The following is a 20,281-nucleotide window of genomic DNA, read 5'->3' as shown; positions in this document are numbered from 1 at the left end:
TAGGATTACAGGCATAAGCCACCATACCCAGCTAATTTTTGTATTTTTAGTAGAGATGGGGTTTCACCATGTTGGCCAGGCTGGCCTCAAACTCCTGAGATCAAGAGCCCACCTCCCAAAGCACTGGGATTACAGGTGTGAGCCCCATGCCTGGCCCTGCATTGTATTTTAACCCTCAGTGAAACTTATCAGCAAAGCTTCTTGAGTCAAAGTATAGATGAGGTTAAGGACAGGGAATATCTATGCAAAAAGGATCCTAGTCCCTGGGAGATTTAAACTTGATGTTGTGTAGAAACCTGTTTCCATGCCTTGTTGCTTCAGTTATCCAAAACCTTCATGTTTCTCACTGTTGAGACAGTCACTACCATGGCATCATGACAATTATTTCACCTCTTTTAAGAGTATGTTGCAAATATTGTTAAACCCAGAAGAGGCCCAAGTATATGGAATCTATAGCTAGGATCTGTAGAATTGCTTATGATGATTTTTAAAAACTAAAAAGATAACTGTGAATTTTGGATTTAAACTATGTACTCATTATAGCCCCCTCCAGGTCTAGAATAATGAGAACTCTAAATAGATCATCTGTTTCCACAAATAGGTTCCATCTCAGGAGCAAATAGAAAAATGTGACTACATAGACGTATTTCTAGATACATTTCTAAATTTAATATTTGTGTGTCAGATTAGTTTAAATAGCATGGCTGCACATTTTTTTTTAAAAAAGTGAATACATTAGTGGCTCGTTCTTAATTCACTCATTCAACAAGAAACTGTGTGGTCTGTGGATGATACGAAGATGAACTGAACTCAGTTCTTGTCTTCAAGATGCGTAGATCTCAGAGCCGGTGTCTTGGAGAAAAGTTACCTAAAATGTAAAGTAAAATCGCAATAATCAGACCATGGCTCCCTGTGCCTAACCCCACCCCCACCCGTCCCCCAGTGTTCCCCCCACCTCTTTCTTCTCTGCCTGTGTCACCTGGCCATAAAACCTTGGCCTGCCTACTCCTGATGTGGGCATCACAGATCGGCATTCCAGGAAAGCACAGGACGTCATTTTCACTTTGTAGTCATCTTCCTTCTGATCCTGTAAATTGCTTTTTTCTATGGAGGTAGTACATTTTCATGGGTATAACATTCATGCATTTCTTTTGCTGAAATCAATCTAATGCTCCAATGGCTCTATGTTATGTAACTGATTGTAACAATGGGTGTATTCAGTTTAAACCTCTCAAGACCAACTTTTGGCCAGAAGATGGAGTGCACGAGCCAAAGCCAGGAAATCTTAGGCCCGTTATGGTGTTCATGTATTTTTCTCTGAATGGAAAGACCTAGAATTGTATTCAGTTTAGCACTTAGGCCCAAAGTTCAGCCTCATAATATGTGTGAAGTCAGCCAAGCTGCTAGCAGTGGGCTGCCCAAATAGTATTTCACTAAGCATAGGATTTAGATTTAATAATTTGTTGAAAACAGGGAAAAAATCAATGACCAGTGCAAGAGAATGGTTTGGGTTCTGTCATACCAAACAATGTAAAACCAGTAACGATGGTGCTTTTGTCTACAAGTCTATATGACAGATAGCCCCAAATCAGAAGGAGCAGGGTTAATTCAATTTTATGAGTCACCATGTGGACATAAAACGGATCACCCAGAATCTTAACAATCAGTGGTTCTTTCATACTATTCTTAATTTTTGCAACTTTTTTCTCTATTTTGAAATTACTTGCATATAAAAAGTAAAAAAAAACAAAAAACAGAGTTTCTAATTCATTTTAGTCAATTAGGCATAGCATGATTTTATCACTCAGTAAAAACTAGAGCACTTAAACTGCCCTTAACCTACTTCTTGTGGGGGGAAAACAATCAATGTTGAAGTTTGCTAAGATCAATAGCTCATGGCGAAATTAATTAAGGGAGTGTGAAAATTAGATACACATCAATGATCAGAATCCCAACTTTTCTTTATTCTTGGAATCTTGGAATCTCCAGTGAGTTGGAGACAAAGCAACAATGTCAGAATATTTCCGTAGGGAGGTAGTGTTTTCTTACCATGACACACAAACAGGCGGAGACGATCTGCTCTTGGATTTCTCTAGTCATCTTTTAGAAAGACTTCTGGCTTAGTGAACTTGCTCCCTACTCATGACTCAGACACCACAATGCTAGCTCACACTAGAGTTCAAAAACTGGAGGACTGTGCTTCCTGTAATTGGAAGGCTAAATCTATTCCAACACTTGGATTGTAAAGTAAACCAAGCTCCAATCTTCAGTTTCGCTTCTAAGACTACCAAACAGGACCCACCGTAATGAATAAAACAGCAGTGAGTGCTGTGCCGTGGGACTGGTTACCCATTTTTTATTACTTGGAGTTGGCTTAATCTTTCTCTTCCTATCAAATGACATATGGAGTATATTTTCTCAAAAATTAGGCTGAGTTTGGCAGTCTGGTATAGATTTTGGAGATTTATGAATGAGTTCAAAAGGAAGTGGTTTCCTTTTGGTTTGGGGCGTTTTGTTTCTTTGTTTATTTGTGTTTTGTTGTTTTTGACGTTTCTTAGCATTCTCTACCATGGCATAGTGAATATTCAAGTGCATCTGAAATAGTACAACAGACGTTGGAAGTTCAATATCAAGAGCAGAGTTTGCCTCTCCTGTGGTTTCAGCACTCAGTATTATGACCACTGCTTTCAATCCAGTTGGCGAGATTTCTCCAAGTGGGGAGAGATACGGATTTTACTGCACTCCATAAATATGACCATTTATAGGCCCCAACATATTTATGTTCCCATTCATTCAGTGCTCACTTAAACTGTCCAATTTGCTTGACCTGGTCTATAAATGTAAATTGCCTACATCTGAAACTGACTCCTGCTTTCCAGAGTGCAGAAGTCGGAACTGTGTTACTCCCACAGATCACTGGGTCTCCAGGCAGCAGCCCTGCGGCAAGTCACTCTTCACTCTCCCTTTCTTCACACTCTCAAAAGCACTAAAAATGCTTATTGTTCCAAAGCATTAATTGAAATACTATTGGAATCAGTTACCAGATACATTTAATAGCAGTAACAATTTTGTCTTGTTTAAAAATCTTTTTAGGCTGGATGTGGTGGCTTACGCCTGTAATCCCAGCACTTTGGGAGGCGGAGGCAAGTGGATCACCTGAGGTCAGGAGCTTGAGACTAACCTGGCCAACACGGTGAAACCCCGTCTCTACTAAAAATACAAAAATTAGCCAGGTGTGGTGGCACATGCCTGTAATCCCAGCTACTCGGAGGGCTGAGGCAGAATTGCTTGAATCTGGGAGGCAGAGGTTGCAGTGAGCCGAGACCTCACCACTGCACTCCAGCCTGGGTGACAGAGCCAGACTGTGTCTCAAATCATCATCATCATCATCATCATCTTTTTATTTGTTTGAGGAAGTCAGGAAGCTTGACCCATGTCAAAAGAAGAAATATCAACCATGTTTGCTGTTTTCTTTATGACAAGCCTAAAAATGTTTCACTGTATAGTAAGGTAGAAAGAAATCCTAGTAAGAGGTCTCCAGGATTTTAACCAGTGCTGGCCCTCTCCACTGGCATAGTAATATCCTAAGACTCCCCCTCTCCTTCTAAAGCTAAAGGTGATTTCATGAGTCTTTAAGAAACAGAGGGTTTGGGAGATCTCCTGACCTCTCGAGTCATCTGCGTGACTGCTTCTGCATCTATGCTGGTTGGAGAGTGTTCTTTAAATATCACTTTTCTGTAATTCAACTCCGCTTCCTCTCGTCTGTCTTCTCTGTACCCAGGGCCCTCCTAAAATATTCCTTCAAGTTGTTGAAGATAGTTCTGGAGCAACTTCCCCCTTTACTTTCTTTGTGCATAATAATAATCGTCTTAAACTTTTCTATACTTTCTGCTTTGCGTTTTTCTAATATTTTCTTCTGGGCCTCATGTCTCCAAAATAAATTGTTCCACTTCCAGGAATAAAGTAACTAAAAATATGTACACCTAATAAAACCAAACCGCTGTGCACCAAAAAGGAAATTAGTAATAGAAATTAAGAATGCCAGTGCTTTGTGGATTTTTTTCTGATAAGACATTGCATCTCATTTGTGTAACATTAGAAAACAGTTCATTGAAAACAAAAACTGGAAAAGGCTTCGTATTAAAATACTTGGATAACATTGTACATAGGCTGGAAATTTCTTTTTAGGAAATTTTAGAAAAGCGGATGAAGCGAAACCTTTTTTTTTTTTTTACCTTACTTAATAATGTATTTATTAGACAAGACACTATAATGATGTCAAAAAATTTAGCACAATGCCTGGTACATACCAGATGCTCAATAAATAGTGGCTATTAGCTGATTGAACTTCACCTGTTCAAGTACATTTTCTAACGTAAAAACATTAAAAAACAAACAAACAAAAAAACCCTTCCTTCTAATTCGGTAATGAAGGTTAGTTAGTTGGAGACTCTCCCGATAACTGTTATATAAGAATCAACAATATGAAGCCAGAAGTGTACTGAATGCTGTAAAGCTGCGAAATGGTCTGAAATACTTAACGAGTCTTAAGGTGTTACTGGGACGATAACATTTTCAGAATATGGAACTTGTTAAACATTTTCCTGCCCTTTTGGATACCACACAATGCAGAACATTCTCTGTTTATTCCTTCATCGGAGACATTTTGAGGAAAGGCAGAGGTGGGGTACTATTCAAGGACTCTTTAAACAAACATGAAGTTTAATTCAATTGTTTCCTGAGAGGTTGACTTCTTCCAAAAGCCAAAGAAAATCTCTTACTAATCCAAAAGGTACAAAAATGAGGTTGAAACCATAGAACGAGGGAGGGCTTGGTTTGAAAAAGTTAACGTATTTGGACAGGGATAATTACGAGCACTGTGAGGCTGTGCTGTGAAGGCAGTAATTCTGCTTCTGTTAAAATAAGCAGCACAATGATTCTTTTATCTTTTTATGTTTTTACCAGGAGGCTGCTAAGGCAGCTTTGATAAAGGGGGTTCCTTATTTATACCAATCTAAACACCCAGGATCAATGGGACTTTTTTCCCTATGACCTGATCATATAAAAACAATGATTTTAATAATGAGAAATCTCAAGGAAACTATAATCCAAAAATGCCTTCTGAATTATTTTAATTAAAAATGTGAAATTATATTCAAGCAATCTAGTTTCTCAGCCTGAATGTAAAACAATATAATTTCATACAAAACATTTCTCTACCTCCTCTTGCTCCATCCCACTCAGAAATGTTTCTCCACTGTGGGAATCCCTGAAAAGTGTCTCCAGGTGCTTCTCGAACTCATATTCCTGGTAAGCAGGAAGTGGGCACAGTTTCCTCGTCCCTCCTCTAGCTCTCAGCCATGCCTTCTATTCTGAGAGCAGAAGTCTGGGAGATACAGCTAGTGTCTGCTGAAGGCACTGGTACTGCCACTGTCCACCAATACTGAACATGAAGCAGCTACAACCAAAGTGAAGACCGCTAATGACAGCACGTAGCTGCCACGTCCTACCATCCATCTGTGGATAGCTTACATTTTTCTTTCACATGGTAATGGAGAGGAAACAACTTGTTCCTTTTTTGCATCTTCTTTCATTGCAAAACTCTTATTTTAAGCCTCAAATCTGTGGGGGCAGGACCATGGGAGGCTATGTACTAGTAATCACCTTCCTTCTGAAACCACTCTCCAAGGATTTATTCCCAAGCATCAGTTATTTTTATTTATTTATTTTTGAGATGGAATCTAGCTCTGTCGTCCAGGCTGGAGTGCAGTGGCACAATTTCAGTTCACTGCAACATCCACCTCCTGGGTTCAGGTGATTCTCATCCCTCAGCCTCCCTAGTAGCTAGGATTACAGGTGTGCACCACCACACCTGGCTAGTTTTTGTATCTTTAGTAGAGACAGGGTTTCACCATATTGGCCAGGCTGGTTCCTGAGCTCAAGTGATCCCCCCGTCTTGGCCTCCCAAAATGCTGGGATTACAGGCGTGAGCCACTGGGTGCAACCAAGCATCGGTTATTTTTTTTTCCCCTAGTCTTATCAGATAGCCTATATCTGAGCTGCTGTACCGTACTCAGAATGTTTTTCACATTTAGGTAATTTCATTGATTTCAAATTCCTTGAAATTAATAAGTCAATACTGAGGATTTTTGTGCCTGGCATATAGTACACACTTAATAAATATTTATTGAATGGATAAACTGAGCCTACTGTATGTCCAGCACTCAGAGGACTCAGAGATAAGCAAGGGCTGGGTGTAGTGACTCACATCTGTGATTCCACCACTTTGGGAGGTCAAGATGGGAGGATTGCTTGAGCCTAGGAGTTCAAGAGCAGCCTGGGCAACATAGCAAGACCCCCATCCCCACAAAAATAAAAAATTAGCCAAGCATGGTAGCACACGTAGACCCAGCTGAGGCTGAGGCAGGAGGATCTTTTGAGCCCAGAAGGTCGAGACTGCAGTGAACCGTGATTGCACCACTGCACTCCAGCCTGTGTGACAGTGAGATCTTGTCTCAAAACAAACAAACAAACAACAGCAGCAAAAAACAATGACCAAGGTTTAGTTTCCGCCTTCAAGGAGTTGATCGTCTAGAAGAAAAGTCAAGGGAATAAAAGAAATCATAATTCCATAGGGACCAGAATAAAATGTTCTGGAGGAAATTGAACCTGGATATGTACAATATTCAAATCTTAGCAGCCAGTTGGCCTCACTCCATTCTTCAACCATTTCACATCAGCACAAATTTACTGTCTCTTATTCTAGACTGAGATCTAGTTTTCTCAAACTGTTTCTAGGGCATACATAGCTCCTATGTCTATGTGACATAGACATAGCTCCTATGTCTATGTGACATAGACATAGCTCCTATGTCTATGTGACATAGACATAGCTCCTATGTCTATGTGACATAGACATAGCTCCTATGTCTATGTGACATAGACATAGCTCCTATGTCTATGTGTGTGTCTATGTGACACAGCTATGTCACATAGAAGTGACATAGCTGTCACTTCAAGTCATCCCTGTATGATCCATAGATAGAGCTAAGGCCCAAGCTGCCTTATATTTGAGGACCATGGTGAAGGAAGACCTCATGCTTGCATCTCATGGCATTCCTGATGTTAGTGGAGAGGAGAAAGGGGAGGGAGGGTCTATTGGTCAACTTGGGCTGCCATAATAAATGCCACAGCCTGGCGCTTGAACAGACGACATTTATTTCTCACAGTTCTGGAGGCTGGAAGTTTAAGATCAAGTTGCCTGCAAGTTTGGGTTTCTCCTGAGACCTCTCTCCTTGGCTTTCAGACAGCTGCCTTCTCACGGTGTGAGGCCACCTCCTTTGCTCTGTGCCAGCACATGGCTGGTGTCTCTTCTTCTCATAAAGACACCAGTCCTTTTGGATTAGGACCCCACTGATTTAACCTTAATTACCTCTTTAGAGGCACTATTTCCTAGTAAAGTCACTTTGGGGATTAGGGGCTTTAACATGTGAATTTTGGGGAGATACAGTTCAGTCCGTAACAAGGTTTGCAACATTTAGCTTAGGGACTTGGAATTATGCTCAGAGGTATCTGGCTGTGTTTCAGACTTCCTCAATGATTCTCTTTCTGGGCCATTCACTGTTAAAAGAATAGATCCTCTCAAAATTGGTGCACCTGCTTCAGAACCTTCAGGTGACATCATGGGCAGATAACTACTTTCACAGCTACAGATTTTTATTTATTTATTTGTTCTAGATTCTTTTTTATTATGGTGAAATACACACAACACGAAAATACCATTAGTGACATTTATTATATTTGTAATGTGTGCAACCATCACCACTGTCTGGTTCCAGAACATTTTCACCCCAAAAGGAAACCCTGTACCCATTAAGCAGTCACTTCCCCTTCTTCCTTCCTCCCAGCCCCTGACAGGCTCTGATCTACTTTGAAAGAAAAAATTTGTAGAGACAGGGTCTCACTATGTTACCCAGACCAGTCTTAAATTCCTGGGCTGAAGCGATCCACCTGCCTCAACTCCTACAAAGTGTTAGGATGACAGGTGTGAGCCACCAGGCCCAGCTCTGATCTACTTTCTGTCTCTATGGATTTGCCTGTTCTGGACATTTTATATAAATGAGCTCATACAATATGTGCCTTTTGCGTCTGGTTTCTTTCACTTGCCCAATGTTTTCAAAGTTCGTCTGTGTTGTAGCATGTATTCATACTTCATTTCTTTTTATGTCCAAATAATATTCCAATTGTATGAATATAACACATGTTGCATATCCATTCATTAGTTAGCAGATATTTTAGTTGTTTCCACCCTTTGGCTATTGTAAGTGCGCTGCTATGAACATTTATATAGAAGTTCTTGTATCTACATATGTTTTTATCTCTTTGGGGTTACCTAGGAGTGGACCTGCAGGGTCATATGATTATTCTATGTCTGACTTTTTGAGGAACTGTCAAGCTGTTTTGCACAGTGGCTGAACCATTCTACATTCCCATCAATGACAGCATTCAAGGGATCTGATTTCCCCACAACCTTACCAACATTATTTCCCATTATCATTATCATTACTATTATTGTCATCCTAGTGAAAGTCAAGTGGTATCTTGTGCTTTTGATTTGCATTTCTCTAATGTCTAATGATGTTGAAGGTGTTTTCATGTGCTTGTTGGCCTTTTGTAGATCTTATTTGGAGAAATGTTTATTCAAGCCAGTTTTTTGGTTGGGTTGTCTTTTTGTTCTGGGTTGTAAGAGTTCTCTTATATTCTGGATATTAGACTCTTTTCGTATACATGATTTGCAAGTCTTCGCACATTTTGCTTTTGTTTATGCCATTCTTTTAGATAGGAAGGCATTAGTGAAATAAGCCCTCCGTGAAACTCCATATCTCCAAAATGAAAATATATCCATAGTAAACATCAAAATCAAAATTAAAGGGGGTTCAGTAAAACAATGGAGTAAGGAGGGGGGATGAGAGAGAACTATGTCAATAGTTTATAATGACAAATGGGAAGAAATATAATTGAAAATATGGAAATTACTTTTCTGGAAGTCAGTATGTCAATTACAATAAAAATAAGGAGGGTGAAAAATTAAAAATTTTAAAGCAAGAACAATTTTTTTCATAAATTTATGAACATTTTTGAACATAAGTTTAGGTAAACAGAAGACAAAATTAAAATAAATGTAAATTAATATATTTGTTTGGGTTTTCACAAAAACACTCTAACTTAAAAGAACTTTTGGTAAACCAAATGCCAATTTTCAGTACTATCTCTATTTATGAGAGAAGAGGAGAAAAAAAAATGAATGAACCCAGTGAAAGCCATTCTCCCTAAACAGACTGCTGATGGGTGTGCAGATGGTAAGAACCTTCTGCTCTTGCTGAAACTTGCAGAAAAACACTGTAGATCGTGCAGCTTTTAGAACTGCCAGCCAAATGAAATATTATTACCTCCATCTGATTTGTATCAACTCCAGTTAGTAAAGTTGTAAGTAATCATTTCTTTAGTTATATGACTTGCTATTTGTACTAGTGAAGATATGTCAGAAGTTTGCTTTTAAATCAATTGGATTTTATTCATATATATATTTATATATATATGCACAGGCACATACTGAAAGGCAAAATAACTTGAAAATATACTTTTTCAGTTAGTGACTATAGAATTCAACTTTTTTAAAAAGAGGGCTGCACTCTTTCATATGTTTTTCAATATATTTTGGCAGACTGCCTAACATTTCGTTTTGATTATCATAAATTATGATTACTACTACCTATATGTTGTAATTACTAGTTATAGCTTCTCAGAAGAAACGAGTGAAATAGTTTTGGTTGTCTGTTAAGACCAATGAGGGAATTTCTTTTTATTTCCTATGGAAGGAACAAGACTATTTTAATATCTCCCAGTGGCACCTCCCATGCAGAACTTCACTAAATACTTGGCAAGTTATTTTATAAAATTTCAGTTCAACATTCCAGATACACAAAGAAACGATAATACAAGAGAGACAAAGTGACATAAAGGACCTTTCAGCATTGAAGACAGTCAACCACTACGTAAAGTAACTATGAAAGGGCCTCTCCTTAACTTTTAAGGAAGAAAAGAAACACAGTAATAAAAAAAAAAAAAAAAGACGAATTTGCTCAGAGTGCCATACTTCTAAGTTCACCAATTATAGATTAAATTGTAGACTATTTGGCAAAAACATTGTGTTTTAAAGGTGGCACTATCCAGTCACCAAATCAATTCCAATATGAAATGTTAAACAATTTTTTTTCTTCATAAATAAACTCTGACAAATTGTGGTTGTTTTGGTGAGTAGGATAATTGGATCCTGGAAGGAGGTTATAGGCATAGGTACTGTCTGAAATAATACAATTCTAAATAGAACAATAAGTACAATTCTCTCGCATTGTTTTTCCAAATGGCAAAATTGAAAGTATTCATCCTCTGAACACTACCCAAATCAACTCGTGCTGCCATAGGAGCATCTCATGATCTGTACAGGACTCCCAGTTAATCAATCCTGGGCTTTCTGTAGTGGAGGCTGTGGTGATCAGCAGTGTGGTGAGTGGGGTTTGGAGTCAGGAAGAATTGGGTGCAGTCCAGGCAAACCGACACTCTCTATCTTTAGGGATTGAGCAAGTATCCTCACCAGTAAAATGAGGATAGTAATACTGTCATATTTATAGGGCTGATGTGAGGATTAAATGAAACCATGCACATGAAATTCTTAGCGTGGTGCCTAGCACATAGTAAGCTCTCAATAAATGTTGGCTAATGGTGTCTTCTAAGAAAATGACTCATTCTGAAAAACTCAATCTTCCCTTGGCTTCTTCTGGTCTCTTTTTAAGTGTTACTCCTTTGATGATTTTTCTGACCTCCTTCCCCACCCTAACCTAGATTATGTGCTTAAATTGATGCTGTTCTCATTGTGGGTAAGAGCTTTGATCATACTTGCATTCTCTTTGCTTATTCAGTTCTTTGTCTTTTTGTCTGATTTCTGTGTTTTACCCTGGAGACTTTAGGCCCTATTTGAAGGAAATGGCCATGCTGTCTGGCTTCTTGATGAGTCCCAGTACCCAGCACAGAACACAGTACACTGTAAGTGCATGGCGTGTATTTCTTGAATGAATGATTTCTTGACATTGAAATTTTTTTTAGCTTACTAGCTTAAGACATTTGGTGAATAGTGCATTTAAAGTATATAATTTTGTGTAGCTTAAAACGATACACAACCAAAAAACTGCAAGAAAACAAAGTGCAATGCTTGGAGAGAGGTTTAGTGAAAAGAATAAGGTGTGTGTTGGGGAGCGGGGACATAGGGTAGGGTTTTTTTTTCTTGGATTTGACATTGTTGGGGCAAGTGGAAGAATAATCAACAATGTCTGAATCTTCACATTAACCAGGCATACACAAGCATCCAATGGCTGCTTGAACCTGAGTGTCTTTGCTGTGAATAAAACTGCCTGTGTTCTGAAGTCATGGACTTGGAAGGGACCTTAGTGATCGTCACATCCTATGCTCCACTTTATAGATGAAGAAACTGAGACCAGAAAAACGCAGTGATTCCCTGCTAGTAGGGCTGGGTCTAGAATTCAGGTCTGCTGACTCCCAGACGGTGTGGGAAGGGGCATTCGTTCCTTTAAAAATAAGCACTGCTGCTTTAATAACATCAGCACCTGTTGTTCCAGCTTCTGCAAGAGAGAAGCTATTAATTTCTCCTTCATCAAAGCTGAATTTCTGGTCTGTCTGAACCTTGTTTTCTTCCTGACTGCAGCTGTCTAAACCACTAAGGCCACATGTTGGACGGAGGCACTTTCCTGCTGGAATCCGATAAATCACCACACCCAGATATAGAAAGAAAAAGGGACACAGATCATCCACACCGTGGCCGAATGTGTGACATCTTTGCTGAGCTCTCTCCGTTCCACCTTGTGGTGGAGGCCTCCAGTCCACCAGACACAGCCCTAGGCGTGTGAACCCTGCCACAAACATCGGTGCTCTTCCTGCACAGGGCCTGGGACCAACCGTGGCCAGGACATCAGCTGCTGGAAGCCGAGAGAGTTCATCTGAGTGGCGATTTTATGATCTGCAGAGTGGAAAGTAATCATAATCCCTTGAGAAGTTTGCAGAATCGAACCGAATGTTGAATGCCAAAGATCTTCACAAAGCAAGTTGAGTTTCTTCCATTATTATTGTTATTTGTGTTAGCGAGGCCTGGATTGCTTAGGTTGGGTTTCCTCCCGCGCCTATTCCAGCAGGCAGACCCCGCCCTTGGCCACACCTTTCTCCTTGCCCGGGGTAGGAAAGTGAGGGGCTGCCCGGCGCCCGCGGGCGTCCCTGAGGTTGCGGGGGGGGGGGGGGGGGGGGAGAGCCGCGCAGCGCGCATGCGCGCCGGGGAGCCGCCGGCCTCTATAAGACCGCGGCTCAGCGCGGCAGCGAGCGGAGTCGGAGCTGGTCTGGCGCCGGGCAAGGCGAGGCTGTGGGCGGCTGCTGCGCTCGGCTTCTCCCGTAACCCAGAGGAACGAAACTTCCGTGGGAGGCTTCCATCGGTGCGCACACCTCCCGAGGGCGAGGCAGCGACCGGGAGAGGGAGAGCCGGCCGGAGGCTGCCGGGCTCCTGTGGGACCGCGCTGCGCCGGGGAGGCGGAGAAGGGGAACCGGGGCGAGCCGCCCGCCTGGATCCGCGCCCAGCAGCAGCCGCGGCCGCCGCCAGCTGGGCAGGCTCCCGGGACTGCGGCTGGGGGCGCGCAGGACCCTCGCCTGCGTCCTGGACGTTCCCGGGGTCAGGAGCGCTCCCTCGGCGACGTGCTGGGAAGATTGGCCGTCGGCCCCGCCGAGTGGAGCGTCGGGGCTGCACCCCCGTGGGCTGCCCGGGCGGCCCGGCCGGAGCCATGCGGACCAAGTTCGGGGCAGAGGAGGCTGAGCGCGGCCGGCTGCGTCACTTGCTGCCCAGAGCCTTGCGTGCACTGCCTGCCTTCGCCCCTTCTACCCGCCCGAGGAGGGAATAAAGGAGGGGAGACGGGCCCCGATTCGCGCGCGGGACCCTGAGGCTTAAACCCTGCGCAGAGCCCTGGCTCCAGGTCCGCGGCGGCGCGCCCAGCGGTCATCCGGCTCGAGTGAGCATCCCTTCGGGGATGCTCAGGGAGGGTCCGGTTGCCAGTGAAACCTCCAGGGGCTTCCGGACGACAGCCCCGGGGGCCTTCTGACTGCATCCCGAGATTTCCATCAGCGAGTGCAACTCATAAGGCAGTCCCTAAGGGGACCGGGCCACCGGCTGAGGACGGGGATGGCTTAGGAGCTCCTGGACCTAGGGCCCGGTGTCGTCGCCTCCTGGGCGTCGCGGCAGAGGGGAGTGGCCCGCGCAGAAAGCGCCGCGGGACAGTCAGTGACGAGGCCCGGGGGTCGCCGGGGCCACGACTTCTCGGAGACCGTCCTGCGCTCTCTGGAGACGCGCCGTCCGCGCCCAGGGTGGTGCCATGTGGGGCGCTCGCCGCTCGTCCGTCTCCTCATCCCGGAACGCCGCTTCGCTCCTGCAGCTGCTGCTGGCTGCGCTGCTGGCGGCGGGGGCGAGGGCCAGCGGCGAGTACTGCCACGGCTGGCTGGACGCGCAGGGCGTCTGGCGCATCGGCTTCCAGTGTCCCGAGCGCTTCGACGGCGGCGACGCCACCATCTGCTGCGGCAGCTGCGCGTTGCGCTACTGCTGCTCCAGCGCCGAGGCGCGCCTGGACCAGGGCGGCTGCGACAACGACCGCCAGCAGGGCGCTGGCGAGCCTGGCCGGGCGGACAAAGACGGCCCCGACGGCTCGGCAGGTAGGGCGGCCTGCCCCCAGCGCGAAAGGGAGGACGGTTGGCGTTGCCTGGACGTCAGGGACCTGGGAGTTTGAAGGGGGGAGATTCAGGAAAGGGCCTAGGATCAGGAGGCGGAGTCTGCCTTCTGGCTTATTATTTGGTCGGTGTGGGTCCCTAATTCACCCTCACGGGCCTCAGTTTCTCCATCTGTCAGCCAAAGGGTGGCTTAGAGTTAATTTTCCGAACAAAATCACACTCCTAAGGCAGTGTGGGCCACAGACAGCCCCCATATTCCTTCTGACCAGGGTCCTCCGGGCCCCTCTGGCGTCTCCTGTCTCCATAGGGCTTCATGTCTTAGGGGTACCCAAGGAGACGGCGAGGGTGCGCCCCCGCCCGTGAGGGCCTGGCAGGGGTGCTCCCCTGAAGGCTCCCCGAAAGGAAGGCAGCTTCTCAGGGCTTTCCCGGGGCTGCTGCCCCGTGCCAGACGCCGCGGATTCCCATCTTCTCCACGCGGCGGCCCCTCTCCCCTGCGGCGGCCCCTCTCCCCTGCAGCGGCCCGCCTGTGGGGCTTCTGGACTATTTTCCTTACCACGTCAGACTTAGTAGGTGTAACATCGGAGCAGTGCCCAGCCTTGCTCTTTGTGGCTTTGATTTTTTTTTTCTTTCAAATTGCCAAAGCCAGAGTTGGAAAGTAAACCCGTGAAAGAATTTGGTAGGTTGCACTTCACTCTTCAGAAACCTTCCGGAATGCCTCCCTGGGGTGTCTACACCAGTCACTCCGTGTGTGTGTGTGTGTGTGTGTGTGTGTGTGTGTGTGTGTGTGTTATTTAGTTCGGGGGAGGGGAGGTGTAGAGGTAAAATGGCAAACGTGTCCCCGAGGGGGCGGCTCCTCCTTTTTGTGGGCCCGTTGTGTTTACCTGGGAGGCTTTTCGCTAGCATCCTGAGCCTGGGTTCGGGCTGCCTGAGCTTTGGCACAGCGTAGTTTGTGTTTATAGAGCTGCCTCCCAGGACCTCGTGAGAGACAGCTCTTTTCAGTGCCGTTCCCTTTCTCAGTCAAGCATTTTATTAGCATGCTACTCCTATTGTTCTGCTGTCTTGAATCTGAAGAGAGCGTAATTCCAGAACCAGCGCAGTCTTAAAACGCAAGCTCAGTCTCGCAGACTGTGTGGCCATGGAAGAAAGCCCAGAGAAGGGAGCCAGACCCCGAACTGCTACAGTGAGATGTCTGCTAAATTGGGCTCATTAATGGTCTCCAAAAAGTTGGGATGGCTTTAGATTAGTCGGGACTTCTCAGGACGATACTTCTCATGACGCCCTGTGTTGTGCATGGATGCCTTCTTCATGCTACTTTTAAACGTTTTTTTCCTAAAAATTGTATTTCTTTCACTTTTCTTCTGCAGTGAAGGGCAACATGCCTAATTAAGCCTGCCGGGGGGCTTATAGTAGCGTTACATTCCTTATCCCTGTGTAGTTATTTACATTTCCAATTAAAAATCCTGGAAAGAGAACACTTATTTCTCCCCAAAACTCATTATGTGGACTGAGGCTGGTTTCAGCTAGTTTCTGCTATGATTGGGGTACATTTTTTTCCTGCTTTACTACTATTAATTTATTTTTTGATAACATATTTAGGGCTGGTGTCTTAATTTAGAGAATGAAATATTTATAACACGCCAAGGAAAAAGCCTGCATCCACTTCTCCAGTGATCCATAGTTAGCCTGAAGTGATAGTGTAATTAGAACAGTTCTACTTCTGGGCGCCAGCTGTGCTGCAGACACTGTAGCAAATGTTTCTACCTGCTAAAGGGGCGCTATATATAGAAATTGCTCTGTTCAGCATTGAAACTCCAGGAAATATTCCACAGTCAGCCATTGTTTTACTTACAGGGCATTATTTCTCCATAATTCCAACTGGTATTATACTTTAAAAACACTGACTCCAGCAATACCAGAACAGTGAAAAGGAGCATAATTAGAAAGCCCGGCTGCTCTACTGGATGATGAAAGGGTATTCATAGAGCTGACCTCAAAGGTGTGGGCTCCTTCCTAAAATGCTGCCCCATCCGACTCTGGGGTGGCATTATGCTTTGCCAAGACCAGTAAGACCCAATCCACCCCTGTGCTTGTGTATTTCCCAAAAATATAGCCAGGAGGATGGGGCAAGAACACATCAGAAAATGCAGGCTCTTGGTAACATAGGGTAGAATTCCACAAAAGTGGCTCAGAAGCATTCTGCAGGCACCTCCCATCTGATTCTGTCCCTATCAACCTGCGTCTAGTTTCTAAAGCCTTGTAGTGCCATCTCTATGGCTCCTAAAAGATTTTTTTAAGAAACTAATTTTATTTATTTATTTATTTGAGATGGAATCTCAATCTGTTGCCCAGGCTGGAGTACAGTGGCACAATCTCGGCTTACTGCAACTTCTGCCTCCTGGGTTCAAGCGATTCTCCTGCCTCAGCCTCCAGAGTAGCTGGGATTATAGGTGCACGTCACCACACCCAGCTAAATTTTGTGGTTTTAGTAGAGACAGGGTTTCACCATGTTGGCCAGGCTGGTCTTGAACTCCTGACCTCAGGTGATCCACCCACCTTGGCCTCCCAAAGTGTGCAGATTATAGGCGTGAGCCACCGTGCCCCACCAGAAACTAATTTTAAAATGGAGTTTGCTAGTGGTTTTATCAAAAGGTTTTTATTTTTACTTTTTATGGTTTTCTATTTTAAAGTCAGCTTCCCGGGTGAAGTGTGATGGCCGTTGCTTTATGCTCTGAGGGCTTTCCCTGTGCACTCTTGCCTTCTTGGCTTGCTGTGGGTGACTCTTCTTCCTGGAACACGTCTTGTTGCTCCTGATGTTTGCTCTTGGACATTGTTTCAGGATGGCCCAATGCCTGGAATAACTTCCCTCCACCTCCACACAGACCCCATCACCTGGACCCAATGCCACCCAAGGACCCTGGCTTTTGCTAGAGAAGAGTGAAGAGGGTCTTTTTTAAACCCCTCCTTGACCCTTTTGTGCCTTACCTCTTGTGCATCTGCCTTTTGGAAATGGTAGTGACTTAGAGTCTGGCCTAAATTTTTGACTTAACTGCTTATGAAAAAAGAACTTGCTAAAGAATGGTAAAAAGAAATTTGCAAGGAACTTAAATAACTTTCTGGGGGAAAAAAGACTTTTAAATAAGTTGAGGTCATTATTACTATGAAGATCCTACAACAATATGGTCGGGCAGACTTAAGTTTGGACAGTTTGATTATGGTAGGAAGTTTAGAACCATAACCGTCTTAACCTATTAAACCCATACTTTTGCTAAATCGGATATCTGGCTCAGTCAGTCTTGCAGTTGACAAGTTGAACTAAATATTAACAGTTTGCTTCTAGGGGCTGTCCTGCCATGCCTGTAGGGTCTTAGGACCTTTCTAAGCACTTGATAAAGAATGGTGCATCTTATGGACTCCTAATATGTGAACAAATTAGCCCAGTGTAGGTCCTTCAGCTGTGGGTATCAGTGTTGCTTATTCATTCATTGATTGCCATTGCCAGTTGGCGATTGGTACTGTGTTCCTAGAGTAGATCATAACGTTGTGTTTCTGTCCTTTGCTTCAGTGCCCATCTACGTGCCATTCCTCATTGTTGGCTCCGTGTTTGTCGCCTTTATCATCTTGGGGTCCCTGGTGGCAGCCTGTTGCTGCAGATGTCTCCGGCCTAAGCAGGATCCCCAGCAGAGCCGAGCCCCAGGGGGTAACCGCTTGATGGAGACCATCCCCATGATCCCCAGTGCCAGCACCTCCCGGGGGTCGTCCTCACGCCAGTCCAGCACAGCTGCCAGTTCCAGCTCCAGCGCCAACTCAGGGGCCCGGGCGCCCCCAACAAGGTCACAGACCAACTGTTGCTTGCCGGAAGGGACCATGAACAACGTGTATGTCAACATGCCCACGAATTTCTCTGTGCTGAACTGTCAGCAGGCCACCCAGATTGTGCCACATCAAGGGCAGTATCTGCATCCCCCATACGTGGGGTACACGGTGCAGCATGACTCTGTGCCCATGACAGCTGTGCCACCTTTCATGGATGGCCTGCAGCCTGGCTACAGGCAGATTCAGTCCCCCTTCCCTCACACCAACAGTGAACAAAAGATGTACCCAGCGGTGACTGTATAACCGAGAGTCACTGATGGGTTCCTTTACTGAAGGGAGACGAAGGCAGGGGTGGATTCTCGAGGTGGAAGTCCGCACATGTCGGTGGTATTTGTGGCACGATTCCTTTGGATGGCTTCATTTGCCCCCAGACTGTATGAAAACATCTCCGAATTAGCATTTCTGGATATGTTTCATCCAGGGTATCATTGATTTATGATGGAAAACCGGCCTCAGCTGGAGATGACTGTGATGTTGCTGATGGGTGTATAACAAATGCTTGAGTCCAAAGTGCCCTTGAGATATGGTTGGCGAAAGAATTTTATAAACTGATAAATTAAGGATTTTTATTATGTTGTTATTATTATTTCTTTTTTGTTGTTGACTGCACAAGATCAAAATGCCTGTTATCTCCCTTTTACCTGGGACTTTTTTTTTTTTTTTTTTTTAATCAGACAGGGTCTTGCTCTGTTGCCCAGGCTGGAGTGCAGTGGTGTGATCTCGGCTCACTGCAACTTCAGCCTCCCGGATTCAGGCAACACTCCTGCCTCAGCCTCCCAAGTGGCTGGGATTACAGGTGCCTGCCCCCATGGCTAATTTTTTGTATTTTTTGTAGAGATGGAGTTTCACCATGTTGGCTAGGCTGGTCTCACTCTCCTGACCTCAAGCAATCTGCCTGCCTCAGCCTCCCAAAGTGCTGGGATCACAGGCGTGAGCCACCGCGCCCAGCCTGAGCCTTTTTTTTTTTTCTAATGCATCCAAGGTTAAGGGGAAGACGCAAATAACAGGACTATTCTAAAAGGAAACCTGTTTGAACTCTGTGAGATCAGTCATCAGTCTCAGTATTCCACAGGCACACCTTAATTTCACTGTAAAAAGATATATATATTTTGTCTATTTTTGTGCTTTTGGGGGCCTATTTTGTGCTTTTTTACCTTACGTAGAGATCTTATTACAAAGTGATTTTCTACATTAAAAAGAGACTGAAATAAATTGTATATAGTTACTTAACTAATGAAGACATTTCAGAACTCTGGGATGATTTTAATCTTGAAGTAGTAGGTGGTATAGTCATAAAACCATTCATCCCCTTCTTGATTGTATCTTAATTTTCTGGCTTTAAGGTGACATCTGAAAGGTAATGCATTCTTTTTTATATTGAAATCATAAACTATCACCCGCTGCTTCTCTTGAGTTACTTTTAATTTTGCCTTGTGGTTATGGTTTGGCGTTTCCTTCTGTTTGGTTTTCAGAGCCCCATGTCTATATAGTCCTGAGTGCAAGTAATTACTATACTTGTAAATGAAGATCAGTATTTCTGCCTAGATCTGATAAAACATTTTCTTGTCTTAGTTATAAAAATTCAAAGAAATGTGTTACAAAGATACTTAGTATAGCTCCTCAGCCATAACCTGAGACTTGGGATGAGATTTAAACCAGATATGATTTAATCATAAGGCTTTTTATACTCTTGTTATCAAAATGGCTTATTTTTCAGGCACTAGGGACTGTTAAGAGAAAAGCTTTTCAACGAAGGATTGCCTTTCTTCTCCCACACTGTTCTTGATTTCCTCTCTCTTTCAGGCCTCAACAGGCACTGTATTCATTGCCAATGTTCCAAATTATCAAATTCAAGTGAATTTATTTGTGTGTTCTTTACTTATGTAAAAAAAGATAACTTTAAGGATGTGCAAGTACATTTCCAACTGCTAGCACAACCAGTATTTTGTAATTAAACAAATTGTTGTATGGTATGGTCTTCTACACATTTGTATCTATAGATATCTATCGATCATCTTTCTATTCTGTTTCATGACTGAATAATGTAAAACCATTTTTGGCAATTGGTATCATCAAAGATATTCATTTTTTAATAACCAAAGGCAGGGGAAAATCATTTTACTTATTAATAAATATTTTATGATGTGAATTCCTAGCAGAGTTGGGTTTCTTTTTTCATTTTCATCGTACTTGGTAATTTTTCAGATGGTCTAGTCAACCCTGTTAATAGAATAAAATTTCTAAAAATTATGAATATTGCTTTCTAGAACCAAGAGCCAACTTTTCAAAGTAATATCTGGGAAACTTACGTGAATGTTCTATGAGTCAGTGAGTATTATTTTACAGGTTGACATGTTGACAACACAAAAGAAACAGTTCTTTTGGAATCATTATATTATGAGGCTAATGGGTGTTCCCTGTATTGTCTTTGATGGCGGATTCCTGCTTACCTCTGGAAGTGGAATTCCTAGAACTTTGGAATTTAAAGGGATCTCAGATGTCACCCAGCCTAAAGATTGGCAAGCTTTTTTTTTCAGTAAAAATCCAGAAACTGGCTGGGCTCAGTGGCTCACCCCTG

General features: G+C 43.7%; 1 protein-coding gene across 1 annotated transcript; it reads left to right on the top strand.

The window, feature by feature from the left end:
• The first annotated feature begins 13,266 nt into the window (after positions 1 to 13,266).
• SHISA2 (shisa family member 2) lies at positions 13,267 to 19,861 on the top strand. The gene is made up of 2 exons (XM_003818350.5): positions 13,267 to 13,815; positions 17,393 to 19,861. The coding sequence occupies exons 1-2, from the start codon at positions 13,482 to 13,484 to the stop codon at positions 17,944 to 17,946; spliced, it is 888 nt and encodes a 295-aa protein (XP_003818398.2). The 5' UTR covers positions 13,267 to 13,481; the 3' UTR covers positions 17,947 to 19,861.
• The last annotated feature ends 420 nt before the right edge of the window (positions 19,862 to 20,281 follow it).

The sequence above is a fragment of the Pan paniscus genome, chromosome 14, assembly GCF_029289425.2.
Source record: "Pan paniscus chromosome 14, NHGRI_mPanPan1-v2.0_pri, whole genome shotgun sequence".
NCBI lineage: Eukaryota > Metazoa > Chordata > Mammalia > Primates > Hominidae > Pan > Pan paniscus.
The sequence above is the reverse complement of the archived record's forward strand: the minus strand, read 5'-3'. Positions and strand labels throughout refer to the sequence as shown.